Genomic DNA, 27,998 nt, shown 5'->3' on the forward strand with positions numbered 1-27,998 from the left:
GGATCACGCCTGTGAGATTTTTTTTAATTGCCAATTGTTACAGACAAACGGACAGGATAGCACAGGTAATGCATGACATTACTGACGCACTTCCCTTTAACATGTAAAAAGATGTCATCTTTTAATTACTATTGCATTTGACAAATTAAGTATTATTATTGTTAACTGATAGCTATCAGAGCGGAGGGATCGACCCTCCCCAGATCCGCACCTGTGTATTTTACATGCGGCGTTGATTGTCAAGGCTGCACCTGCAGCTCCATGATTTGTCAGACTCGATGTGAAAAACATCACCGCATGACTTGACCAATAACCCTCTCCAAGAGATGACAGAAACGAGCAAAGCTGGGGGAAGACATTCGTATTCAACTAAATCTTCTTTTGTTTTGTTCTATACATGTACATGCAGGGGTGTTGTAGATACAGTGGCGTATCCCCCCCCCACGTGGTTTTTTTTTTGTCAAATGTTAAAAAAAAATATTTAATTTATCAAATATTGTCGCCAAAACCGTAAGAAAACAACACCACGAAGTAAAACGGGGGTGTCGAGACTGTGAGCAAGGCTTTTGATATTTCTTTCCCTCAACATCATGTTAAATAAGCCTAAAGCCGCATTCGCTTTTGAATTCCCTCTCCCTCGACACCAAAAGCTGGGCACCTCTGTGTAAATCCCCTTTTTATGTAATCTGCGTCCAACATAACTGAATACGCTCCGATAACTGCGATTTCTTCCTACACAATTCAAGCGGTAATTAATATTCTCTTCGGTTAATGTTCATTTAAAAATCAAACAGTTCTTCCAATTGCGATAACGCACATGCACCTATATTGCAAGACTTCAACTTCAAAAATTGCCCCGCAAGAAAGAGACTTGTGTTGAGCCTTAAAATATAAATCAGGCTGTTATGAAGAATTCCTCTTTGATAGATGCAATTCAATAAGAATCTTTGATAAAAATGAATGTCACAGCGATTCTCTAATTTCGGGGTTTAAAAAAAAAGATCAGAGGATATAATGTACCTCTGTCTCTAAGCGAATTCATTACCAGTGAAATCTCAGAAAAAAATAGTGTGTAGAATATACTAAACTAAAATTTACATTAATTTTACTGCTATAGAACACTTCTCAAGTACGAAGAATAATCGTTTACGCCATCTGATATTCAATTTGACCATCTAAACTTTGATCGCGTAACATGCGACAGTATTAGGTCAACCGTGACTCACGAAGTGAAAAATGAATGCTCTAAAACAGATTTGTTACACTGACGAACTCCTACGTCGTGGCTCAATACCGTTTTCACGGTATAAAACTGTACATTTACCGGACATAAAATTCAGGAAAGTAGTTCGTCCGAGTTCAAAAAATTATGCATTATTATGCAAAATTATGCAAAAAAAAATGCATTGAAAACTGTAAAAGTCAATCCTTCTCCTCTTTAAGTCAATCCCTCAATTCGACATCATATCCTTAACACCAGAAAGACACCAGGTGTCACACGACATTGACACTGCTGTTAAAATCCTGCCCCTTAAACTTTACATGTATACCGTCGACTCCAAGCTTCAAGTTTAGTGGTTATTGTTTCTTAAAAACTAAGTCATGCACGTTACTTTCAAGCAGTTCAAACTTCACACAACAACGCATGATGCAGGAGAAGAGAATTTGGTGCAGACTTCAATGCTGGCGGGCGTGCTTCTTAATAATAAGCAGAGCCGTGTATAGAGGTTTCTCACGTGACGTAACATGACGGGCAAAGGGCATTTCAGGAAGTGCAACATGTCCTTGGGTGCGCTTGCATTTTCAAATCTATGCATCTCTGTTGGCAGTTCCAAGCACACTAGAATGTTGGGAGACATCGAAAGCATGCGCATTTCCGCGCAAATATGTGTCAATTGAACGCTGACCGTCAAAAATCATGTGACTGAAAATTTTCTACATAGAGCGAGTTGCGACAAGTGTAACCCACTGTTGGAAACAAACTGGCAGATATACGCGCAAGTGTGCCCACGGACAGTCGGTATACGGTAGCTTCGCCCATACTTCACACTTACTGAACAGCCATTTTGTTTCCAAAATCTCAAACTCACGTTAGTAAGAAGAAGAACCCTATGATACAAACCCTTTCTACCGCTATCTACTTCAGGTCGGCAGGCTGTTGGGCGGTATTGGGCACAGGTGCAAACGAAGGCTGGGTTCCAATCAATGGGTTGGGCGCATTTTGGGCGGGATAGTACGCCGGAGGTGCGGGTGCCGCGAACTGGTTGGGTTGAGTGGGCAACGGTGCGTATACAATCTGTCAGGGGTGATGAGACGATCGACTGTGAATGAACTGTCAAAATTCCGCCAATAATTTTCTATCTTTACGGCGTAAGAGGTCAATGTCTGAGCAGACCTTGGAAAACGGCAGTCCAAGAAAGGTCTGTGGGGGGAAGTGTACAGTTCAACTTTCAAAATACCAGCCAGCTCCTTACCGTGGTGGTGTTCGAGGGCGGCAGCTCGTTCAAGAGCAGGCAGCAGTAGACCGAGGCGACTATCGCAATCACCAGCTCCGCCAGGCTGACGACGATTAGTATGGAGTCCATGGCCATTGTCACAGCGGTCTAAAAGAACGGGGAAAAAACAATCGATAGATTCAGCCTCTCCTGAGACGATGTCAGGTTACTGGGTCATGTGAATAAAAACTAGCAAATGCTATGAATTTGAGCAAACAGCAAAAGCATTTCCTGAGAAGTAAAACCATTAAGAATAAGTAAATGCTTGAATTTGTAGAACGGATTTTGCCCTTACCCAACGTATATATTGATAAACACTGTATGCTCAGTGCTTGTCCGAGAGCTTGCGAAAAAAGTCATAAGCTTACTCGGGTGGGACTCGAACCCACGACCTCCTGCTTACTAGTGCAGCTTGTGACTTTTTTTTCGCAAGCTCTCGGCCAAGCACTGAGCATACAGTGTGTATGAATATGTACGTTGGGTAAGGGCAAAATCTGTTTTATAAATTAACATCTCCCCAACGCAAAAAAAAATACCTGCTTGAATTTAGATGAATAAAAATGTTTCTTTTACGATTCAGCATCTACTAGTACAAATATTAGCAAATGCTTTATGTTTGTGGCTGACTGCACTGCGAATGGTTTTGCGCAATCGGGCTTCCAATGTCTGCACGTACAGACTCACACAGTTCAGCGCGGTGCTGAATCTTGAGACCTCAGCATGGCAGATAAGCACGATGGCAGTAATTTTGATCGCAATAACCCTGAAGAAAATTGCTCTGCCACTCTCAAATCGGTACATCTGCCTGCATCTGGTTTCTTGAGATTCCCTCCTGAAGACATATAGCCTTTCCTTTCGAATGACATTCATGAACGCTGCAATTTTGAACATTAGTAAATGCTCCTCGTTTTCAAGCTTGCCCTGACCCAGTCTTGAAAAATGTCAAATAAATACTCCGATTCTGTAGAACCTACTCCTTTTATTCATACAAAATGAAGCAACTGCTTATTGTCAAGTTCTCCTGAGCACGATTCCAACGAGTGTGTATTGGCTGTGTCTATCGTCTCGTTTTCCACCTTGTCCTCTCTAAAATTCCGGAATCGTTCGATGACGGACTTACCAGGCCCCCTCCCCAGTAGGTGTCGCCGGAAAGTGAGATGCCCGCACATATGATGTTTCCCGCTGCGATGCAAGCCGCCAGTATGGACATCACCATGCATCCTGTGGCCTGCGGAGGGAAGAGGAGCAAAGGATGGAATGGCAACCAAGGAGGCAAACAACACACAGCACGATGCTGTGCGCGCGCAGTGCAACATCCTGCAGCACTGCACTGCGCGTCCCGGCACGACACAGTATTTCAACAAGACACCAAAGAACTCCACCAACTCAACATCATTAACATAACACCTCTGCAGTGTCAACCACCCGTTTATATTGTTGCACTAGATCACAATGCAACTCTCAACAAAGTCATTATTATTGTCATCATTTTGTCATCCCTGCCAGCCAATGTTGTCGTCGATGTCGCCACCATTGATGCTTACTGATTCGCAGTGACATTTGTGAAAGTATCAAACACGAGACTTTTCGTCGAAACAACCAACTTTGCTTTCTCTCGGAAAGCTTGACAAAATGGATACGAACAAACAGTTTACAGCCGAGAGCACAGACTTGTTGGCTTTTTAAAAACGTTGTTTCTATACACTAGGCTTACAGATCGTTATTACGACGGGCACTCAAGGCCATGGGGACAAAATTTCCATCAGCCACATCACAATATGGAGTTCATACTGAATGCAATAAAAAAAATCCAGAGGCTCTTTATCAGATGGTCTGTAAAACTAACTCCTACCTGACATCTTCGCTTAGACACAGCTGTTGTCACGGAAACAATTCCCAAGATCCCAGCAGGGAGGTAAAACTGATAACAATAGAAAGAAATGTAATTGTCTTTGGGTCTTTTGAATAGCTTTTGACATGTCTTTAACATAAAACAAAATCCCGAAAAAGCTTCAAAATTTGCTTCCCTGCTTGTAATCCAAACAGAACTCGGTGCTCCAGATATTCTACTATTAGACGGAAATTTCATCATAAAATGCCTTAATTTGATTGTCTGACTTATTATCCCATCCTAGTCTTTATCCCAGAAAATAGCCAATCAGCTGGACCGTAACGTACGTCTAAAAACACTTTGATATTGGAAATCTCACCACTAGCCCTCCCCAAATGGGACTGGCTATGAAGCTGAGATAGGACTGAAATAGGATGTTGACAATCCCCACGGCTACCGAGACGCCTGTGAGAACGATCTGTAGGATCCCGAGCGACTTGGCTCCGCAGGAGTACTTGCTCGGCCCGGGTTGCGGGGCTGGAGGAGCCAGCACCTGCATCTGTACGGCTGGGGCAGGAGGCGGGTACGCGACGACTTGACCGGGCTGCATCGCGACAGATCTTCTGTCAAAATTGAGCACTGCGGATGGAAAAATGGATAATCCAACTACACTCCATTTACACTATATGCTTGTGTAAATAAGCGAAGGAAATTAGGTCAAGTAAAAAATATATTTAGCGTCTTGGCTTTTGATAAAAGGAGGAAGACAGGCTTTTGATTTTCTATTTTCAAGATGGCCGTTTTTCCTTTTTACTTTCTTGATAACTGTTCATTTTTCCACTGTTCAAAGACTAAAACCTGAAAGTGACATGTTGGCCAAGGAAATTACTTTGTTTGCTTTTCTTCTGCTACAGCTGCTATTGTACATATTGAGCGAAATCGACCCATACCAAACGCGCATCGGGTCGACAGAATTCGCGCACCGTGATTGGCCAACGCGTTGCAAACTCTTGGGGGCGAACAATTGTGAATCGCCCGTATTCAACGCTGGAACTGTTCAACAACAAAGAAAAGCAGAGTCAAGAAGGCTATTTGTGCCTGGAATTCGTTATAGCATGTTATGATGGGTGACAACTGCACACGTTCTGTCTGCGTAGTAGTGTGCCAGAACATTATTTTGTTTATACGACACATGAGGGCAAAGCACAACGTAGCAGCGGTTTGGTTTGATTTACCATCATCAATGAAAGAGGGTATCCTTTCTAAGGAATTTTCATGGACACAGGCCAATTTTTTCCATTCCCTATTTATTTTGAGATCCCACTGGCCCCGTGACACCCATCACATGCGTTTCAGGGTACAATAATCACCGTTCTAATCTCTTGACTAGGTCTGTTCTCGTAAAGGTCCACTGTGCATGGATGTTTAGCCTTCAGTTAATCTGTGATATAAGATAAAAAATGTCAATCGACAAAAAGTTATCACCGACTCACCTTGTGTGGACCAGTCTGGCACCTTTGCTTCAAAGTAATTATTATGCGGAAGGACAACAAACCACACGCAAAATGGCCGACTGAGCACGCACACGCAAACCAATCGACAAAATGGAAGCTCTGTGACGTGACGAGAATGATTCACCGTCACGTGTCTGCCGCTGCAGCACTGTACAAAAATTGCTCGCAAGACTGCATCCGATTGATTAATAAAAGGTTCAAAGTTCAAGTACAAGTGCAGAGCTAGGACTACGGAGGTGCAATTAGGACATGACTGACCCAAAAGACTTGCCCACTAATTCGCCCAGGCGGATTAGTATTTAGCGGGGGCGAATTATGTCTCGGCTGCGGTTGGACTGCAATTTCGCCCAGGAGAGATGCTAATCTGCCCAGGTGGATCAGTGGGCCAACTGTTTTCAGTCATGTCCTAAATACACTTCCGTATAAATACGCCTTCAGGTGACATAATTATGACGAGCTTTATCACACGTGTATTCTGCAGGGGTCGGCGCCCGGGTAATAGTTCAGCTGCGTGTATGTACGACACAAGCTGAGTGATTGATTGACCAACAATGACCCATGTTTTAAAACACAATTTTACGACACTGAGTATTTATCAGTTTTTAATTTCTTTGTACATATACACTTGGTACAGACAGACATGAAGTAAGGTGGATGCAGGTATATTCTGTCCTCGCAGGACAGTAATTTAATACAAAATTGGTGTCAAGGGCTGGGCAAAATTCCAATTACATGTAAGCGTGTACGTGTAGCTGCTCAAACAGCGCGTCTTCGCGGTCACATTTGAAAGTGTTGACCTCGTGACTAGTCGATTACTCGATTCTTGCGCTTATGGACAATTTCCGGTTTGTTTCGCCTCCGTGTAGTCATCAGAAAATGAGAGAATGAGAAGATTAGGTTTCAAAATTCGGAGTAATTTAAAACATTTTTGATTGATCATTTTTATCCTATTTTGACCGACATATTTCATCTTGTTGCTTTGGTTTTCTCCTGTTAAATAAAAACCGCTTGAAAGGAAAGAGGACTTCCACAGAAAGTGGACAACTTCGATTTTTTAATTCCTCCAGCCGTCTGTCCCCTATCGTGAATGGAATTCTCTCAATAATATATGGTTGAACCATGTGTAATTGAACTCGGGAGCAATCACGATGATCAGATACAAATGGTGCAATTCTGCTCGATGCACTTCAAAATTCAGCTAAATCGGACACAAATCTGTCAAATCACCTAATATTAAACAAAATGCATTAAAACTACTTTGAATTACATTTACATGATAAATAAGTGCCTAATCACGATTGATATTTACCACGTTATCGTTAGTTGTAGATGGTATTCATAACAGCCGTTGATCGTGGCTTAGGACAATTAGACTGGGTCGAACCTGGAAATATTTGGTAATAATTCTGCAGTATAACGTCTGGGCACCTTACAACTTCAACGCATATATTGGCCAACCTGTCCCGTTGTGCATAAACTCAACAAAAATCATGATTTGCTTGGGAAAAAATCGTTCAAAACATCATATCTGCTAAATTTTTCTGCTAGAATTCGACTTTTTTCACAATGCTGCTGAAAATCCCCTAAAAATACTCATTCTGTTCAGTTTTCTTTCAAAAGCATTTTTTTTCGAAAAAAAACCTGTTGAGTTCAACCGAAAATCTGTTAAGATAGTCACCCTGGCAGTGATGTACTGTCCAAGCCGAGTAAAGCATTTGCGCTGCTTGGTCCATGCTGTGAGCTTCTTTTTGTATTGCTGCCTATTAATTTTTTTTCGCCAAAGATGGACTTTGGAAACCTGTACTTGACACTTGACAACTCGTTTGCTCGAAATTTGACCACATGACCTTTCGAGCCAGCGTTGTACTGTTCGAGGGATAGAGGGCGGAGCCGTCAAAGACCCATGGCCTGCCTGGTACCTTAATATTTCATTTGTACCTCTATCTATGCGGGTAAAATTATCTTTCGGCCATTTTGGTCTTAGGTCAGAGCAACTGGTATCGTGGTTCCTCTCGAGTAAGTAAAACCTTCGTTCTCTTTATTAAAAAAATCCTGCCTAATTTTCTCTTCATTTACAGTTTGTCGGTTGGGCTGCAATAAAGTATTGGATATGACACTTTAAATTTATAATCATCCTTTCATTACGTTTTTTTTATCCTCTACAGTTTATTAAAAGACATATGTGAAGAGACCAACATGCAGGCGGCTGCTCCACCGATTCAGACCGTGCAGATGCAGGTGGCCGCTCCGCTGCTTCCCCGACGCACGCGCAGCCGGTACTCCTGCTCGGTCAAGTCGCTGGGCATTCTACAGATCGTCCTGTCGGGGGTTTCTGCCGTTTTGGGTATTTCATCGGGTGTTATATTTACCTGGTACACTCTCACAACTGTGTGTTCTGCTGCTTGGGGAGGTGTCTTTGTAAGTTTTCTCGTTCAGTATACTTAAAAAAGGTTGTAACTCGGGTCTTTCATCGCACAGGAAAATGTGAAAATTCCAGCAGTTGAATGACGAAGTGGAACCACGAATTAATGGAACTTTACCAAAGTACTGAGTATGATTTGTTGCACAAATAACGTAAAAGAAACCTGATTTCGGGGCGGATATAACTTTCATATGATCCCAGAGACTGGGCTAGATGTACCCCAAAACCCACAGTAGACAACAGCCTTTGTATCCATAAACAATGTGCATGCTCGGTTGAATGCTAAGTTAATTAATTCATGTGGAGTGCCATGCGGGCATTTACATCGCAGGATAATTAGGCCCCCGTTTATGAAAATGCAACAACAAGACATGCACGGTAGTAGGCAGATTGTACGTGCAAGTTGTATGGTTTTATTGGAAGGTCATGTGACTTTGCGGTGCAATCTTTGAACAAGCGTTTCGGCAATACGGGGCCAGGCGTGTCAATCGAGGCCTCTTTTCATTTCAGTTTTACCTCCCTGCCGGGATCCTGGGCATATTGTCCGTGACGCTGAGTGTCAACTCCCGCAGATGCACGGTAAGACATTTGGCAATGTATAAGCTTGAAATAAATGACTCATTGTTAGATGGGGTGTTAGATGAAAAGGATAGCTGATCAGCACAACTTCCAGCGGATCGGAGGTAGGTACGTGTACGATGCTACAGCAAATGCGCCAGTCTCGAGATGACCATTTCTGAATCTCGCTCCATAAAAAATGCTTTATTGAATCAACACTAAAATGGGAGGAGCCCCGCTATTAATCCCATTAAATGACAGGTACCGCACTTTGAAAAACAATTTCCATTTTTAAAATAAAAGTGACATGACTTTTTATCCAAAAAATGTACTACTCGTTCGAGCGCACAAACCGCATGTAATTTATCCTTACTTCATAATCCTTTTTCTCATACGTCTGAAGTATATTTAGAACTTTTGGTACAGCGGTTACCTTTTTTTTAAATAATGGAAGAATGTAAAATGTATGTGGCCTCATTTCGAGGTGAAAGGTGTTAAAAAATGATGATTGGTTGGTAGGCGTCAGCTGATCTTCGTACGTCACCTGACAACATCGGCTCACCATCGAGCTACCCGGTGGAATCTCGTAATACAAGGCTCCTGGTTGCTCCAAATCTGAAAGTAAAGAGGAGACCGTTGCTTGATTTGTGTAGCAGGACAGATAGATCCATGCATGCCTCCTTTACTGTTACTCTTGTTGTTGGTTTCACCTTTGATGCTGCTGCCGTCGCTGCTGAAATTTTATTAACCTTCTTTTAAGATTGTGCTTCTACACAATGTGAGACAGTTTTTGTTTTATTTTATTCAACAGGCCATTGGATGCATGGTTATGTCCATTCTGTCTTCGCTTATTGCTGGTGGCAATATCATTCTGTATAGCATCGCCCTTGCTGATATGTACCCTCAAAGCAGCTATCACGAGGTAAGACAGGTTATGTAGATTAAACCAAGGAACTCTGTAAAACAAGTCACCATTCGTCACCGTTTTCACAAAGAGACAAAAGACTTCTCCGAGGAGTTAAAATCAGGTTTCGAGAAAATCGCATTTAAAGTTGGTTTCATTTGCAAACGAACACTTCCCCGAGACTTGACTTTCCCTGGACTACTAAAAGCTACCTCGTGGAAGATCGATCTTAAATGACACAGAAACCACCAAATCACAGTTATACGAATCAATTAAAATTGTTCATTTTGTAATCAAACACATTTGCCTGTTTGTACACATTTGTCCGTGTGTACATTTTGTCTCTTTACAGAAACGGTCCGTATTGGCAAGTGCCAGGCACAAATTGTGATTTTTTTTTCATTTCCTGAGTCACTTATGTCTCTTCGTGAAAACAGTCAAATGGATTTTGCCAAAACTTTTGCCCATAGTAACGTAGTAGAGTTATATCTATGCATGGAGGACTACCTTTTCTCTTTGTGGAAACGGTAAATGCAAAATAAGTTGCTTTTTTGCCATAGAGATCATCGTGATTTGGCTGATTTGAGTAGATTTGGTAAAAAAAAAAATTTCACCACCTTGTAGGCAGTAGTTAGCTTCGGTTATTTTGCTTTAAAAAAACCAGAAATTTGAAAAAAAAAACCGACTTGGGGAATTTTTCTTTCGTAGTGAAATGATGACCTTTTCTCCAGTGATGCAAACTCGAATGCATGTCCGTAGGGAAGATTAAAACAATGCATTACATCCTTTGTAAAGATGAACGGGCATCTCTCAGAGTTGAGTTCGTTTTGAAGTTCAAGTTTATTTTGTTCTCGTCCTTTCCTCGCACGCCGTTCGTTTGGTCTGATTCGTCAGAAATACAATGCGACGCTGGCTCTGAATTCTCTCATAGCGGTCACTTCCCTGACGGAGCTGGTCGTGTCAATCGTTGCTGCCGTCTACTGCTGCTACGTCATGAAGGAATACCGGACCACCACCACCACGGTAACATTGATAAGGCCCAACCACTCAGGTTATGTCGAATGTGTCGAACGATAAGGACCTGAGTTCATCTAGCTATATGATCAATGTATACGCAGTGGTCAGTGTACAGCTCGAAATCTGGTGTTTCAAACGCACCTTACCTTTGCCATTAATGAGCAAAACTCATTAATTGCAAAGGCAATTAAAGGCTCATTAAAGGCATTAGTGCTGATGACAAAATGCGAACACACTATTAGTCACATCGGTATCTACATCCAAGTTGCGCATGAGTGTAGTCGTCGGGTGCTTGTGAAAGTTCCATCCCTCATACGCAGTCTTTCCAATCTGTAAATTCGCATTCACCATATTTAATTTAATAAAAATGATAAAGAACATTTTACACATATATAAATAAAAATACAAGTTTGAAGTTTGAATTTGTTTTGAATCTGTTTTGTCGATTAAAAAAAATCAGGTCCCGTATGTGCCAACGCAAGGGAACCCTCCGTTCTTTGTGTACAACCAACCGGGGGCCTTCTACCCAAACTCTGCTTCGCCTCCACCGATGTTAGTGGCCAACCAGGCTGCCACCGCCGTCCCCGCTCAACCCCCTAACTACGAGGCTGCCCCCAGCAACACACATCGTATATAGTAGATGAGACGTGACGCCGAGGTTGTGCCCTGCAAGTTGGTCAAACATCGAGAAGTGTTTTATGAAGCGCAGGATTATACAAGAAATTCTAATGTACATTCGAGTTCCTGCTCGACTGGATAGCTTTCCAAATTATTCCAAAGCAAATTATTTGGAGTTACGTTTTGATGTGTGAAAGTAACTCTGTGAAATTCGCGTTCATTTCAGGTTTTATTCCATCATCCTGACAATCTTGTGGAATTTTGTTTGACGGTGAAAACCAGTTTTTTATTTGTTCTAAGCTGTCTATGGCAGACATTGGTAAGGACACGGTCATCTATAAGCTGGGTCCAGTAAAGACCTGTCGTTGACTGTTCAAAAAAGAGAGAGATTACTCATAGTCATGAAGTCTGTCGTGAATACGTGGCACCCACTCTATGATTGAACCTTTTAAAATTTCTTATGAGCTTGACTTTGAAAGAACACATACTTAATTTTGGGGTAGCTATTGATATTATTATTTCTAGAGCAAACACTAATTATACGTACAGTGAAGAAATAAGACAAATTATTTTGAAATACTCATCAATTAACTTGGTTCAAAACCTTATGACGATAGCGAAAACCATTTTGAATAGGTCTGCGTTATTATTATTCGTCATTCGTATCAACTACCGAGAGGCATTTGGATACGGTTGTTGCACCGCCATGGTTGTTACACGGTTCGTAATCACGACCAGGAAATGCAGCTTACCACCAACACGAGGAACATAAAGGAAAAATGCATTTTAGTTTGCGCCTATGCCACTTACAAATCTGTCTGACCGTCGGGCTGTCTGTCTGGATGATGCAAGCATTCATATCATAAATCCATCAACACTTTCCCAATTGTCATGTTTCCAAGCTATACAGTGGAAGTAATATACACCGTGCGTTTGCATTTTCAATGTGTACAGAGGAATCATTTTCCAGATAAGTAACCTATTATACGTAGGCCTATACCCCCTTCTCTGCGGGAATGTGGATTATTTTGTTGGTAAACAAAATGGGTAGTCGCCTTGACAAGGGTAAATGTCGGATCCGGTATACTATTCAACTGTTGGCTATGAGTGCATACTTATTCAGCGTTTCTTTCCTCTATTGTATATCAAGACCGTGTCAAGGGCACCCGGTTTCTCTCAGGGCAATTGACTAGTGTTATGACATAAAGCGGTTTATTGTTCGCTAACCTTTGACTGCCCTTTGAGGATTTTTTTTTTCGTTGGGTGCCCTTCACACAGACGCGTCCGCGTTCAACAATGCCGTGACGTGTGCGAGCTAGTTGGTGCCATCACCAGTTTTCACCGCGAATACACGTAGGCAATATCTCTCCGCCATTTTGGTTTCCCGAGGAAATCGGAGCAGTGTTTTCGGATTGTACTTGATCTACAGGTTTGGTTTCAAGTAAGGAAAACTTCCATTTTCCTGTATTAAAAACTATCCAAGATAACTTAGATTGGATTTATTGTTTCTCTGCAACAAATACATGTACTAATAATATTAAATAATCAGCATTAATTGTCAGCACAGCAAGTGGTCTCTGTGTGTGTTGTATATGCAAAAATTATGATAACTCTAATCAGCAAATTTACCTTTTTGCGGGGACAGTTCGACCGAATTTTGACACGTTTGCCACGAGACGTCAGCAGGAAATCGTTCAAAAACGCACAAATGCGATGAATATCAGAAAGCTGTTTACAGGGTTTACAGGGTTTAGGAATTAAGCAATTTATCCGAAGCTACGAGTTGTGCCTTTCCGATAGTCTCAGCAGGAGAAAGTCAAAACACCACGATGCAACCGGCTCCGATTCAGACCGTGCAGATGCAGGTGGCCTCCCCGCAGCCTCCCCGGCGCAGCCGGTACTCCTGCTCGGTGAAGTCGCTGGGGATTCTACAGATCATCCTGGCCGGGGTGTCCGCCGTTTTTGGCATTGCATCCGCTCTAGCGACTTACCATGGCATCGCAAATTTAGGATCTAGTGCTTGGGGAGGGCTCGTGGTACGTCTAGCATATGTTTCTTGTTTATTTCAAAAGTAATAAACTGTTATAGTTTATCATGTACTTCATCCATTTCAGGATTCCTTTGGAAAAAAATCACGGCGTTTTCCTCGGAAACGATCAGGAAAATGTCGTTCTTCAGATGTAGTTTGAAATTCTAAGATTTACAGACTCGATGCCATTCTACGTACTCCATAACGCGCATGACTCAGTAGAAAGCTGAGAGGAGCCATGGGGACAGATCGTCGATACCAGAGGAAAACGAATATCGAGAGAGTCCAATTTTCGATATTCGATAGTTTTTTATTTGCATTATACTGCGAATAAACACATGTTCCAGTTCCTCATCTCTACTTGTAAGAATGGTTCAGTGAAGAAGAGTGAAGCAATGAGGGAAACGTGAGATTGGATATTTAATATTTGTTTGTGTCTCTTCCATTTCAGTTTTACCTCCCTGCTGGAATCCTTGGCATATTGTCCGTTACTCTGAGTGTCAATTCACGAAGAGGCCTGGTAAGATATTGAGGTTTTGAATGAGATTAATAAACCAAATAGGAGTTTGAATAAATAACAGACCACCAAAACTCACAGAAGATCTGCGTGTTCTCAAGTGATATCCACAAACTCCTTGACTTGTAATGCACCCCCTCCCCTCCAACGCAGGTGTCACTGTCCATTTAAAAAAGGCCAACTAGTGCTCTTAGTGCATGCCTTACACGGTTTCAAAGAGGACTAGGTATTCCTATCCTTTGTTTATTGGGGCGTATAGATCTTCCAAAGCAAATAGGATGACGTACTAACAAGCGCCGTCAAAAGAAGGGTGCGATTTTAAAAACCGTGTGATGATAAAATACTGCTAGTTGACATGTTATCTTTGAAATGGAGAGTATTGCTTTCCCTTTTGGGGTTGTACGATACATGCTCACTCTTGACGGGTTCTGTTGGCCCTGAGCCGTGTAGAGAGTCACGACATGAATGTTACCATTGCTGGAACAAAATGGCAGTTGTATGCGCCCTTGCCCATGGACAGTTGGTAGGTACCGTTATTTACAGTTCATTGATCCAGAGCCATTTTTGAGGGGGGATGGGGGACAAAATCGTTCGCATTTAAACAGCTGCTCAGAAACGAACACCTGAACAAAATGGCTCTGTCTATGCAAAACAACCTTCACTTAACACACTCAGATTTTTTTTTTTATTTTTTTTTGGGGGGGGGAGGCATGGCCCCTTGGATCTACCCCTGCACACAATGAGCTACTCTCAGGCTATATAAGGTCTTTTCTTTTGACGTCACTGTCGTGTTTTCTTGTACAAGTGGCTGCTAAAACTATAGTTGGCCGTCGGTACAAAAGTACAAGAATATTTAAAAAGCCCACTCAGCTTCCAGAACACCAGACTCGTATTACTAAAGGCTAAATGAAAATGCAACCGTGCATTGAACTTTAATGGGATAAATTTTTATTTTGAACAAATTTGAGTTTAATTGGAAAACCAACCAGAAGGTGATATTTCTGCAAAGTTTGGCAGCCCACATACAAGTTGTGGTCTATAAAGAGCTCTGTAATGCCCCACCCAAGAACACCACCACCTGAAACAGGCTCAGTCTTTCACTGATCAAAGTTGGGGCTCATCCAAACCTGCCCTCAACCAGCTTCATGACCATTACGAAGAAGAATCTACACTGGTTGCTGCAAGTCGCAGTCCTTATGTCTAAACCCATCCGGCCTACAGCGGTGGAAGTTCAGTGTCATCGCCGCGTTTTATTAGATCTGATGTAGTTTGCACGCTATTTGTAGAATTATATTGGGGTAAACATTCGCCCAAGTTTGATGATGAGTTATGTTGTTTCGTTTCCATTCCACAGGCTATTGCATGCTTGGTCATGTCCATTCTCTCGTCGATCATGGCTGGTACCAACCTCATAATGTACGGCATCGACATGGTGAACTTTGGCCCTAACGGCTACTACTATGGCCCTGTAAGATATGAAAAAAAAGGAAAATCACCACTCTGGTATTCGACCCCGGAAAAAGCATCTACACCAAGAAATATTGTCGCCAATAAACAAAAAGTACTCCCAAATACCAACAACTTACGGTTTAGGTTTCTATTTTGGTGAAAATTGTTGGCCTCAGCCCTAACTAGGATGTAATAAAGGGTTCATTTCAATGATGATGATGTGGGACCCTCCTTTCCCAACCCCATAATCCCTTAACTCTTACACCCAAAGACGTCAGGGCTTTAACCATGCTGGCCTGATGGACTACCCCCAACCTCATCCCCTTCAAATTGCCCAATATTATCTAAGATGTCAGTAAATAATGCCTTTCTTTTTTTGGGAGTATCCTTTTGACTGGATGGGAATAACAGTAGAAAAGTGCCATAAATATGCCGTTCTGATGTAAAATTCTGCAGGCATAAATACCTATTGCAGAGGTACATCTGCAGCATGATTTTTGCACCCAATACAGTTCCATATATCACTGAAAAATTGCTCGGGTTAAATTTAACCCAAGCGAGGGTGAAAGCTTCAACTACCCAATAGTTTGGGTTGTTTGGACCCAGTTTGGGTGATTGAAATTAATTGAAACTGAAACGGAAAGTAATTCTCAACCCAGAATTGGATTAACACAGCCCATATTAGGGTAGTTGCAGTTTTCACCCTTCCTTGGGTTAAAATTTAACCCAGGCAATTTTTCGGTGTAGTGTCAGCACCACCCCCACACGCTTTCAAATTTCCACAGCCGGGCAAGTCAACCCATTCCCTGCCATCCCCTATCCTCCTTGAATCCTGGCACCATTTTTCGTCACTGCTTTCCTTCTTGACAAGTTGTGTATTCTTAATTTCAGACGCCAGTCGTGCTGGACTCGATTGTCTTAATCGTTTCTCTAACGGAGCTGGTTGTGTCGATCGTTGCTTCCGTCTACTGCTGTTACGTCATGAACGAATACCAGCAGACCACCACCACGGTAACAAATACCATCTTATTGTACATGTAAATTCCTCAAACCTTTTTGCGATAATTTGGCCTATAGGATGCACCATACTAATTTAAGCCACCATTGGAAGCAGTGAAAAACTTGACACAGTTCGAGCCTAAATATTGTGACAGCCGACATCGTGGAGGTTTCTTAGGCAAAAATTGTGTTATTATGTTGTTCTTTCTCACTTTTTCCATTTGTAATAAATTTGTTGGGAGGTTAGTCTTTATGTTAAAGGAGGATAGAGAAATTTAATGTAACTAAAGGGAAACATTTTTTTTCGTCAAGGGTTTCTTTATGCCCTTTATTTATCCTCATTTCTTATTTTTATTTATGTTGTTTCTGTCTTTCTCAACCATCAATCTGTTGGCGCGCCAGGCATCTTATGTTTGGGCATGGTTACATGTATACCACTGCATGCACTTGAGTTGAGTGATACTATCAACGTTCTGAATGACTGCTTGCTGAAGGAGATCGCACCTCCGCTGTTGCAGGTTCATTCGTGCTTGCCGGGCAGCCGGTCTGTCTCCAGCATCTTGTTGGAGCATGGTTGGAGTAACCCCAGGGTGCGTTCCTTTGCAGCAGTGAAAGCAGAATGTGCCATCTCCATGCAGTTGTTTAGACTGTATAAATTACAGAAAACCTCGCCCGATAAATGAACACCAAAAAGCGCCTGCTAACTTGAATGCTTTTTGTTGAATTGTTAATTTGGGTGATTTTTTTGGTTACATCGAATGACGCAACGGTAATTTGCCTATTGTCTTGGAACGAAATTGATTTGTCGCGAAACAGAATGGCATGGAGGTTAACCGGGAAAACATATAGTAAGGCGGTCACGGGACACCACCCGAGAGGGATCACAACTGTCTCCTCTCATACATCAGCAGACTTTTCCGCCCGCTTGTATGTAAGCTGGACATCCTAACGACTGGTCCACGGCGCTCTACGTGGAAACGCAAGCTCATTTCGAAAATAAATAGAAGAAAATATGCTCAATACTATGAATTGTTTCTCCATCTCGGTCTCATGGTAGCGATACGGCATTCCATAACGAGGTTCCCGTGTTGATACGTAGAAATGAATTCATTATCGTCTAATAATATCTTACATCACATTTATAATAACAGTGATGCTTTTTAAATAAAGAAAAAAAGAGGGAAAATAAATCACTTCATCCTGTCTTCCCTCTGGCGCAAACCAGATCCAGTACGGACACCCGACTATGTATATGTACAACCAACAACCGGCTGCCTACCCCGGGCCAGCCGTCGCCCCGGCTCCTGCGATGCTTGTAACCAACCAGGCCACTTTTGCTACCCCGCCACCTAGCTAGCTACGGGGCCGCCGCTGCAGCCGGCATAAACGGTATGTAAAGTCAATGATCAGGGGGGGGGGGGCTGGGTGAAGCTCGTACTGTTTCCATGGCCTCCACTAGCACTCGTCCTGACAATTCTGGCCGAGTCTACCTGGAAATGGAACAGTGGGTTCTACTTCTACTGCCATGGGCCTGTTCGAAAAACAAATATGCGGTGTGGACCCTCAATGAAGGTTTAACCTATCAAATTATCTTTTCTTGTCTTTCGTATGTGATCGTGTTTCAGACGCTGGAAAGGGCAATGGCAACTTGGCTTGAGTCTGCTTCACGAAACAGCCGTCGTTATTCCTGAACATCAACGGACCAAGACGTCACCTAAGATGCCACCTATAGACCAAGACGTCACACCTACGCAAATACTTAAAACTGTGCGTTAACAGGGTATTAAAAAATCGCTAGACAAAAACAAACGGTCCAATGCAAATTGACTTCCTTTGTTTTTTTAGCTTATTTATTTATAATTTTTCGGGGGGCTGTTTGCTTTTCTCTTCAGTATACCTGCTCTTCAGTAAAACGTTTGACATCAACGTCTGAAAGCAGAAGATTCAAAACTGGTAATAAATTTACTTGGGAGAAATGGAGGGAAATATTGTTTGGACTCTTCTAAGCAACCGCGAGATAATCAGAGGTATATAGGTATTTTTTTAATCAATATGCCTCACTGCATAAGAACTTGTAGTATTCTTGCTGGTGCCCTGTTTTGGAAAGGAAAAAAAAATTTCAAAATCATTATACAGCACATTAGCGCGGTTGGCATTTAATGAGAATATGTAAGTCTTTTGCGATAATTTATTGTGAGCTTGAATTTCGCAATTACTTTGTGTTTTTTCACGAATTTGGTTATTAGCCTCCCATATAGAAAAGTACAGACATTTTGTATTATATATGTATTTTAGTTGAAAAATTAAAGATAGCTTTATAAAGCTTAATAGCTTATATTAGACAATACCTATATTTATTAGACAATACCTATATAGTAAATTCCGCCATTTTTAACCTTATACAACATGATGATATTTTTCTGTCTTACACAGTCTTCTAAGCTCCTTTTCCCTGCAATATCATTTTTCATTCGTATCCACTACCGAGAGACCTTGCGACACGGTTGTTGCAGGGTTACAAAGTTCATGATCACGACAAGAATGCAGTTTACCGCCAACATGACGAAAGAAATAGACAGTTTTGGTCACTCACCGTCGGGTTGTCTGCCTGTCGGGCTGTCTTGCTGTGTGTCAGTCAATCGGGCAGTCTGTCAGGAAGGACGATACAAGGAGGATGAAAGTATAGACAAAATTGATATAAACATCAATTATTCTATTTTTCAAACTCCAGAGCAACCCAAAATGGTATTCAGATATACAGATAATAGAAAATGTGGCATTTGCATTTTCAAAGTGCATACACGTTTCCTTTTCTGGAGGATAGGCTTCCTTACTACCCCCATCTGAGGGGAGAAAATATTTATGGACGGTCATTTCGGGTTGCTCTGAGGTGTGAAAAACATAATTTAAATCCCACTACCGCTACCTGGAAAAGCCATGTTTATGGAATTGTGGGTTACATACAAAGTTGATGCCCTCAGACTCCAAAAATTTGAGGGGGCCAAGGGCCCCTCAATGAACCGCAAACTCTACCTGCAGACTGTTTTGTATCGTTGAGGTGAAGCTAACAGAATGAACTCGAGCGATGGTATTTTTGTCACCTGCTGTCTTGACCTCCGCTCCGCCTCCACCGATGTTAGTGACCAACCAGGCTGCCACCGCCGTCACGTCCCCGCTCCACCCCCTAACTAAGAGGCTGCCGCCCCCCACACACACACACCGTATATAGTAGATGAGACGTGACGCCGAGTTTGTGCCCCGCAAGTTGGTCAAACATCAAAAAATGTTTTATGAAGCGCAGGATTATACAAGAAATGTTACTATACATTCGAGCTCCAGCTCGACTTGATAGCTTTCCAAATTATTCCAAAGCAAATTGTTTGGAGTAAAGTTTTAATATGTAAAAAGTAACTCTGTGAAATTCGCGTTCATTTCAGGTTTTATTCCATCATCCTGGCAATCTGGAAGGTTTTTTGACGGTGAAAACCAGTTTTTTATTTGTTCTAAGCTGTCTATAGCAAACATTGGTAAGGACACGGTCATCTATAAGCTGGGTCCAGTAAAGACCTGTCGTTGACTGTTCAAAAAGAGAGCAATTACTCATAATCATAATGTCTGTTGTGAATGCGCAGCATCCACTCTATGATTGAACCTTTTTTAAAATTTCTTATGAGCTTGACTTTAAAAGAACCCATGCTTAATTTTTGGGTAGCTATTGATGTTATTATTTCTAGAGCAGACGCTAATTACACGTATAGTGAAGAAATAAAACAAATTATGTTTAAATACTCATCAATTAACTTGGCTCAAAACCTAATGACGATAGCGAAAACCATTTTGAATAGGTTTGCTTCATATTCTTATTGTGTTCTGGTATTTTTACAGCTTCGAACAATGTGATTGGACCTTCTCACCTTACACAATCTTGTAAATGCCCTGCTGTTCGTTTTCTCTGCGTTATTATTATTCGTCAATCGTGTCAACTACCGAGAGGCATTTGGATACGGTTGTTGCACCGGCATGGCTGTTACACGGTTCATAATCACGACCAGGAAATGCAGCTTACCACCAACACGGGGAACATAAAGGAAAAATGCATTTTAGTTTGCGCCTATGTCACTTACAAGTCTGTCTGACCGTTGGGCTGTCTGTCTGGATGACGCAAGCATTCATATCATGATTCATAAACACTTTCCCAATTGTCATGTTTCAAAGCTATACAGTGGAAGTATAAATATACACCGTGCGTTTGCATTTTCAATGTGTATAGAGGAATCATTTTCCAGATAAATAACCTATTATACGTAGGCCTGTCCCCCCTTTCTCAGCGGGAATGTGGATTGTTTTGTTGGTAAACAAAATGGATGGTCGCCTTGACAGGAGTACATGTTGGATCCGGTATACTATTCAACTGTTGGCTTTGAGCGCATTCTTTACTTATTCAGCGTTTCTTTCCTCTATTGTATATCAAGTCCGTGTCACGGGCACCCAGTTTCTCTCTGGGCAATTGACTAGTGTTATGACATAAAGCGGTTTATTGCTCTGTGGAATTTTTTTTTCGGTTGGGTGCCCTTCACACAAACGCGTCCTTGTTCAACAATGCCGTGACGTATGCGAGCTAGTTGGTGCCATCACCAGTTTTCACCGCAATACACGTAGGCAAAAATTAATCTCTCCGCCATTTTGGTTTCCCGAGGAAATCGGAGCAGTGTTTTCAGATTCTACTGGATCTACAGGTTTGGTTTCAAGTAAGGAAAACTTTCATTTTCCTGTATTAAAAACTATCCAAGATAACTTAGATTGGATTTATTGTTTCTCGGCAACAAATACATGTACTAATAATATTTAAATAATCAGCATTAATTGTCAGCACAGCAAGTGGTCTCTGTGTGTGTCGTAAATACAGAAAGATATGATTACTTGAAACAGGAAATTGACCTTTTTGCTGGGATAGTTCGACCGAATTTTGACACGTTTGCCACGAGACGTCAGCAGGAAATCGCTCAAAAATGCTCAAATGCGATGAATATCAGAAAGCCGTTTACAGGGTTTAGGCCTACCGTAGAATTAAGCAATTTATCTGAAGCTACGAGTTGTGCCTTTCCAACAGTCTCAGCAGGAGAAAGTCAAAACACCACGATGCTCCCGGCACCTCCGATTCAGACCGTGCAGATGCAGGTGGCCTCCCCGCAGCCTCCCCGGCGCAGTCGGTACTCCTGCTCGGTCAAGTCGCTGGGGATTCTACAGATCATCCTGGCCGGATTATCGGCCGTTTTTGGCATTGCATCCGCTGTCACTTTTTACTATGGCATCGGAGTTATTGGATCTAGTGCTTGGGGAGGGCTCGCGGTACGTCTAGCACATGTTTCTTGTGGTCTATTTCAAAACTACTCAATATTTCATATCATGTAATTCACCTATTTTATGATTCCATTTCTTGGAAACAATCTGGAAAGTGTTGTTGTTCAGATCTAGCTTGAAACTCCAAGAATTACAGACTCGATGCCATTTTACGGACTCCATAATGCACGACTCAGTCAACAGAGAGCTGAGAGGAGCCATGGGGACAGATCATCGATACCAGAGGAAAACGAATATCGAGGGAGTCGAAAGTTTATATGTTGCTTTGTTGACTATATATAAACAGTTCCTCTGTGAAGCATGGAAAGCAAAAGGCGGCTGCACGACGTGACCTTTTTTTACATTATACTACAAATAAACATGGGTACCATTTCTCTTCCTTCTACAATGTAAGAATGGGTCTGGCTGTTTACTTGATTACATATTTCGAGTCCTAGGAGCGTGAGGTTCATGAAGAAGAGTGAATCAATAAGGGAATGCGAGACATGATCTTTGATTGATATATTTTTGTGTCTCTTCCATTCCAGTTTTACCTCCCCGCTGGAATCCTGGGCATATTGTCCGTTTCGGCCAGTGTTACTTCGCGAAGATGTTTGGTAAGATATTGGCGTTTAACTGAGTTAAGAAATGGCTAAAGAAAATGGAATCGTGAAAAAAGCAACAGACCACCAAACCTCACAGAGGACGTGCACATTTCCATGTGATCCACAAACTCCTTTATTTGGAATGTACAACTCCCCCCCCCTTCAAAAAAAAGTGTCACCGTCCATTTCGGAAAAGGCCAACTAGTGCTATTATAACCTGACTTACTGGTTTCAAAGAGGACTTAGTATTCATATATACTCCTGTTCATTGGGCATATCTATGGATCTCTCAAAGCAAACAGGATGACAGGAAAAGCGCCATCGAAATAAGAGTGTCCTTTTAAAAAGAATAGGAATGATAAGTACTGCATGTTATGTTTGAAATGGACGGTGTTGCTTTCACTGGGAGGGGGGGTCATGCAATATACGTGAATACCCGTGACGGGTTCTAATGCCACGCCGCTTCCAGAAGACCAGACCAGTATTACTAATGCTAACTGAAGATACAACCGTACATTTAACTTTAAAGGGGTAATTTTTTTTTGAACGAATTTGAGTTTAGCTCGAAAACCAAGCAGAAGGTGATATTTCTACAAACTTTGGCAGCCCATAAAGTTGTGGTCAACAAAGAGCTCTGTAATACCCCACTGAAGAACGCCACCAACTGAAATAGTCTCAGTCTTTCGATGTTGAATATTCAAAGCTGGGGTTCGTTCATCCAGATCTGGTCTACAGCGGTGGAAGTTCAGTGTCATCGCAAAGTTTTATTACATGTAGCTTGCACGCTGCTATTGGAATTATATTGGAGTATACATTTGCCCAAGTTTGATGATGAGTTATGTTGTTTCGTTTCCATTTCACAGGCTATTGCATGTTTGGTCATGTCCATTCTCTCGTCGATCATGGCTGGTGTCAACCTCATAGTGTACGGCTTCGGCGTGGGGCAAGTTGGTCCTTACGGCTACCTCTTTGGCTCTGTAAGAAAAAAAAACGGGAAAAAAACACTTCTCTGGCAATCGAGCGATAAAAAGCATCCGCACTAAGAAATATTGTCACCAATAAAAGAAAAATACTCCCAATTACCAATAACTGACGGTTTGGGTTTCTCTGTTGTCAAATTATTTAGCCTCGGCCCTAACAAAGATGTAATAGAAGGTGCATTTCAATAATGATGATCCGGGATCCTCATTCCCTCAGATTCTCGGATATTCATGCACTCAAAGACGGTAGGGCTTTCATCATGCTGACCAGACTGAATAGGCCAAACCCCAACCCCGCCACCTCAGAATTGCCCGTGGTTGTATTAGAGGCCAGTAAATGATGCCTTTCTTTCCTGGGAGTAACCTTTTGACCAGAGGGGATGGGCTATTGAATCATCCCCCAACTTTTTTGTGTTGAGAAAAAAAAATCAAGGCGGAGAATGGGAGAACAGTAGAAAAGGGTCATAAATATGCCGTTCTGATGTAAAATTCGGCAGGCATAAATACCAATTGCAGAGGTACATCTGCGGCATGATTTTCGCGCCTAATACATTTCCATATATCACTGAAAAATTGCTCGGGTTAAATTTAACCCAAGCGAGAGTGAAAACTGCACCTACCTTATAATTTAGGTTGTTTGGACCCAATTTGGGTGATTGAAATTAATTTCGGGGTTGTTTTAACCAAACAACGGTTAATATCCACTCATTTTGTGGGTGAAAACTGAAACAGAAAGTAATTCTCATCCCAGAATTGGATTAACACAGCCCATCTTGGGGTAGTTGCAGTTTTCACCCTGCCTTGGGTTAAAATTTAACCCAGGCAATTTTTCGGTGTAGTGTCAGCACCATCCCTACACGATTTTCAAATTTCCACAGCCGGGCAAGTCAACCCATTCCCTGCCATCCCCTATCCTCCCTGTATCCTGGCACCATTTTTCGCCACTGCTTTCCTTCTTGACAAGCTGCTTATTCTTCATTTCAGACGCCAGTAGCGCTGAACTCGATTGTCTTAATCGTTTCTCTAACGGAGCTGGTTGTGTCCATCGTTGCTTCCGTCTACTGCTGTTACGTCATGAACGAATACCAGCAGACCACCACCACGGTAACAAATACCATCTTATTGTACATGCCTCAAACCTTTTTTGCGATAACTACGCCTTTAAAGTGCACCATACCAATTCAAGCCACCATTGGAAGCAGTGAAAAACTCCACGCAGTTCAGGCCTAAATAATGTGACAGCCGACATCATGGAGTTTCTCAGGCAAAAATTATGTTGATATATTGTTCTTCATCACTTTGTTTTTCCATTTGTAATAAATTTGTTGGTAGGTTAGTCTTGATGTTAATCTTCACACCAGAACAAATTCGCCTGCCAAAAGTAATACTTGCCAAACCTGCACGCGGTTATTTTCCAAATTTTACAACTATTTAAATGGCATCCCTTCACTTGTGTAAGCATTTACTTTTCAACCGTAATTTTATCAAGACTGCCCACGATAGACGTATAAAAAAACAAAGAAATGTTGATCTGGGTTAAACTTGGAAAATCCAGATATTTTTCAGCCCCAAAAAATAACTTTTTTTTCAAAATCAATCAGCGCGGTGCACCCTTGTCCATCTGGCCATGAGATCGGTGTGTGCCGAGTTTGATATCTGTAAATTATACGCTGCTCTTTATGCTCCCGCTTTCAGAGATGCACACTGGGTCGGGACAAATTATATCTATATATCGTGGAATTAAGGCGTCTTAATCACGTGGGTTTATTCCACCTCGCCCAGATCACAGAGTGAATTAGGTCTAGGTGACGTCTTGCCTTGATATAATTCAAAGATAAGTACAGGTTTTCCTTGTCAATATCGGCAAAAGAGCAGCCGGTTTAATTTTCGTGCCTTCGGAATAGAACCCATTTTCCACTGACAAGTTTTTTGCTGTGTCTGAAGTTCGAAATCTATGCATTCAGTTTCGTTGTGAGTCATTTGGCATCCGTGAGCAGTGTGCTCAATTTAGGATATAGCGCTGTTCTTTTTCGTGACGCAAGATCGTCATTCAGTTTAGCAAACCTGGTTCGACTGGAGATTTTGGTTGCTTTCCTAATTGTTAATTTCGTACAGAAGCAATCAATTACGCAAAATTGAAAATTCAAATTAAAGGAGGATAGAGAAATGTAAAAAAACAACATAACAAAATCAAACAAAGGAAAACGATATTTTGTTAAAGGCTTCTTTATGCCCTTCATTTATCCTGATTTCTTAGTTGTATCTATGCTGTTTCTGTCTTTTTCAACGATCAATCTGTTGACGTGCCAGACATCTTGGCATATTATGTTTGAACATGATTGCATGTATACCACTGCATGCACTTCGGTTGAGTGATACTATCAACGTTCTGAATGACTGCTTGCAGAAGGAGATCGCACCTCTACTGTTGCAGGTTCATTCGTGCTTGCCGGGCAGCTGGTCTGCCTCCAGCATCTTGCTGCCACTCCGGTAACCCCAGGTTGCGTTCCTCTGCAGCAGTGAAAGCAGAATGTGCCATCTCCCTGCAGTTGTTTAGACTGTATAAATTACAGAAAAGCTCGCCCGATAAATGAACACCAAAAAGCGCCAGCTAACTTGAATGCTTTTCGTTGAATTGTTAATTTGGGTGATTTTTTTTGTTACATCGAATGACGCAACGGTAATTTGCCTATTGTCTTGAAACGAAATCGATTTGTCGCGAAACAGAATGGCATGGAGGTTAACTTGGCCGCTCATTTGCTGAAATTGACCGGGAAAACTAATAGTATGGCGGTCACGGGACACCACCCGAGAGGGATCACAACTGTCTCCTCTCATACATCAGCACACTTTTCCGCCCGCTTGTATGTAAGCTGAACACCCTAACGACTGGTCCACGGCGCTCTACGTGGAAACGCAAGCTCATTTCGAAAATAAATAGAAGAAAATATGCTCAAAACTATGAATTGTTTCTCCATCTCGGTCTCATGGTAGCGATACGGCATTCCATAACGAGGTTCCCGTGTGGATACGTAGAAATGAATTCATCATCGTCTAATAACATCTTACATCACATTTATAATAACCGTTTTGCTTTTTAAATAAAGAAAAAAAGAAGGAAAATAAATCACTTCATCCTGTCTTCCCCCTGGTGAAAAAAAAACAGATTCAGTACGGACACCCAAACGTGTATACGTACAACCAACAACCGGCTGCCTACCCCGGGCCAGCCGTCGCCCAGGCTCCTGCAATGCTTGTAACCAACCAGGCCGCTGCTGCTGCCCCGCCCCCTACCTACGGGATCGCCGCTTCATCCGGCATAGGTGGTATGTACATAAATGTATATCTAGTCAGTGATCGTATCAGGGGAGGGGGGCAGACTGGGTGAAACTCATACTGTTTCCATGGCCTCCACTAGCCCTCATGCTGACCAACCGGACGGTTTTCTAGCCAAGTCTGCCTGGAAATGGAACAGTTGTAATGGGCATGTTCGATAAACGACTATGCGGTGTGGATACCCTCAATGTAGGGTTTTGTCATCATTATCTTTTCTTGTCTCTCGTACCTTGTTTCAGACGCTGGAAAGGGCAACTTGGCTTGAGTTTGCTTCACGAAACAGCCGTCGGTTTTTCCTGAGTATCAACGGGCGACTTTAATTGACCTAGACGTCACCTCTGCGAATACTTAAAACTATGCGTTAAGAGGGTATTAAAAAATCGTTAGAAAGACAAAACAAATGGTCCGATGAAAATTGACCCTTTTTTTCTTTTTTTTTTGTTTGCTTTTCTCTTTAATATACCTGCTCTTGTGTAAAATGTTTGATATCAAAGTCTGATAGCAGAAGATTCGAAACTGGTTATAGATTTACTTGGGAGAAATGGAGGGAAATATTGTTTGGACTCTTCTAAGCAACTGCGAGATAATCAGAGGTACATAGGTATTACTGTTTTTTTTTTTTACTCAGTATGCCTCACTGCATAAGAACTTGTAGTATTCTTGCTTGTGCCCTGTTTTGGAAAGAAAAAAAAGTTGTTCAAAATCATTATACAGCACATTAGCGTGGTCGGCATTTAATGAGAATATGTAAGTCTTCTGCGATAACTTAGTGTGAGCTTGAATTTCGCAATTATTTTGCGTTTTTTCATGAATCTGGTTATTAGCCTTCCATATAGAAAAGTACAGATATTTTGTATAATATATGTATTTTGGTTGAATAATTGAAGATAGCTTTATAAAGCTTAAATTAAATAACTTTTGTATTAGACAGTACCTTTGTGGTAAATTCCGCTTTTTTTTAACTGTATACAATATGATTCTATTTTTGCTATGTTACACAGTCTTTCAAGTGGCCTTTTATTCCTTTTTTCCCTGCGATATCATTTTTCGTTCGTTCCACTACAGAGAGACCTTACAATACGGTTGTTGCAGGGTTACACAGGTCATAATCACGACCGGGAATGCAGTTTACCGCCAACATGAGGAATAGGAAGGAAACATACAGTTTAGGTCACCCACCGTCGGGCTGTCTGTCTGTTGGGTTGTCGGGCTGTATGTCAGTCGGTCGGTCGGTCAGTCAGTCAGGACGGGCGATACAAGGACGAACCATAGCGAAAACATAAGTGAAATTGATATAAACAGCAATTATTCTATTTTTCAAACTTCAGAGCAACCTAGAGTGGTAGTTATATACAAAGACAATAAAAGTTGTGGCATTTACATT

At 41.8% G+C, this 27,998-nt stretch overlaps 4 protein-coding genes across 5 annotated transcripts in view; 3 read left to right on the forward strand and 1 right to left on the reverse strand.

Annotated features, from left to right (window-relative positions):
• Window positions 1–12,453, forward strand: part of LOC147796102 (uncharacterized) — a 16,730-nt gene extending 4,277 nt beyond the window's left edge. The window contains exons 1-6 of one of the 2 annotated variants that reach the window (XM_087148371.1): window positions 7,654–7,856; window positions 8,006–8,258; window positions 8,773–8,841; window positions 9,632–9,742; window positions 10,619–10,747; window positions 11,202–12,453. In XM_087148371.1, coding sequence (XP_087004497.1) covers window positions 8,037–8,258; window positions 8,773–8,841; window positions 9,632–9,742; window positions 10,619–10,747; window positions 11,202–11,378 — 708 coding nt within the window. In that variant the 5' untranslated portion in view covers window positions 7,654–7,856; window positions 8,006–8,036 and the 3' untranslated portion in view covers window positions 11,379–12,453. Of the gene's footprint in view, window positions 1–7,653; window positions 7,857–8,005; window positions 8,259–8,772; window positions 8,842–9,631; window positions 9,743–10,618; window positions 10,748–11,201 lie in introns of those variants that run through there. The other variant, XM_087148372.1, reaches the window with a different exon arrangement.
• LOC110980801 (uncharacterized) lies at window positions 96–5,979 on the reverse strand. Its single transcript, XM_022237789.2, has 6 exons — window positions 5,820–5,979; window positions 4,706–4,965; window positions 4,348–4,416; window positions 3,616–3,723; window positions 2,475–2,603; window positions 96–2,296 (listed from the first exon to the last, which is right to left on the reverse strand). Exons 2-6 carry the CDS (start codon window positions 4,934–4,936, stop codon window positions 2,138–2,140), a joined length of 696 nt encoding a protein of 231 aa, XP_022093481.2. The 5' UTR covers window positions 4,937–4,965; window positions 5,820–5,979; the 3' UTR covers window positions 96–2,137.
• A 197-nt stretch (window positions 12,454–12,650) lies between the features above and the next one.
• LOC110980807 (uncharacterized) lies at window positions 12,651–18,946 on the forward strand. The gene is made up of 7 exons (XM_022237804.2): window positions 12,651–12,800; window positions 13,160–13,395; window positions 13,840–13,908; window positions 15,260–15,373; window positions 16,246–16,365; window positions 17,579–17,742; window positions 17,979–18,946. Exons 2-6 carry the CDS (start codon window positions 13,189–13,191, stop codon window positions 17,708–17,710), a joined length of 642 nt encoding a protein of 213 aa, XP_022093496.2. The 5' UTR covers window positions 12,651–12,800; window positions 13,160–13,188; the 3' UTR covers window positions 17,711–17,742; window positions 17,979–18,946.
• A 1,930-nt stretch (window positions 18,947–20,876) lies between these two features.
• LOC110980796 (uncharacterized) lies at window positions 20,877–27,994 on the forward strand. The gene is made up of 7 exons (XM_022237775.2): window positions 20,877–21,101; window positions 21,464–21,702; window positions 22,242–22,310; window positions 23,162–23,275; window positions 24,263–24,382; window positions 26,445–26,604; window positions 26,854–27,994. Exons 2-7 carry the CDS (start codon window positions 21,493–21,495, stop codon window positions 26,877–26,879), a joined length of 699 nt encoding a protein of 232 aa, XP_022093467.2. The 5' UTR covers window positions 20,877–21,101; window positions 21,464–21,492; the 3' UTR covers window positions 26,880–27,994.
• Window positions 27,995–27,998: the final 4 nt, after the last annotated feature.

This window comes from Acanthaster planci, linkage group LG18, assembly GCF_054643075.1.
Source record: "Acanthaster planci isolate LZ-2023a linkage group LG18, COTS_SCS, whole genome shotgun sequence".
NCBI lineage: Eukaryota > Metazoa > Echinodermata > Asteroidea > Valvatida > Acanthasteridae > Acanthaster > Acanthaster planci.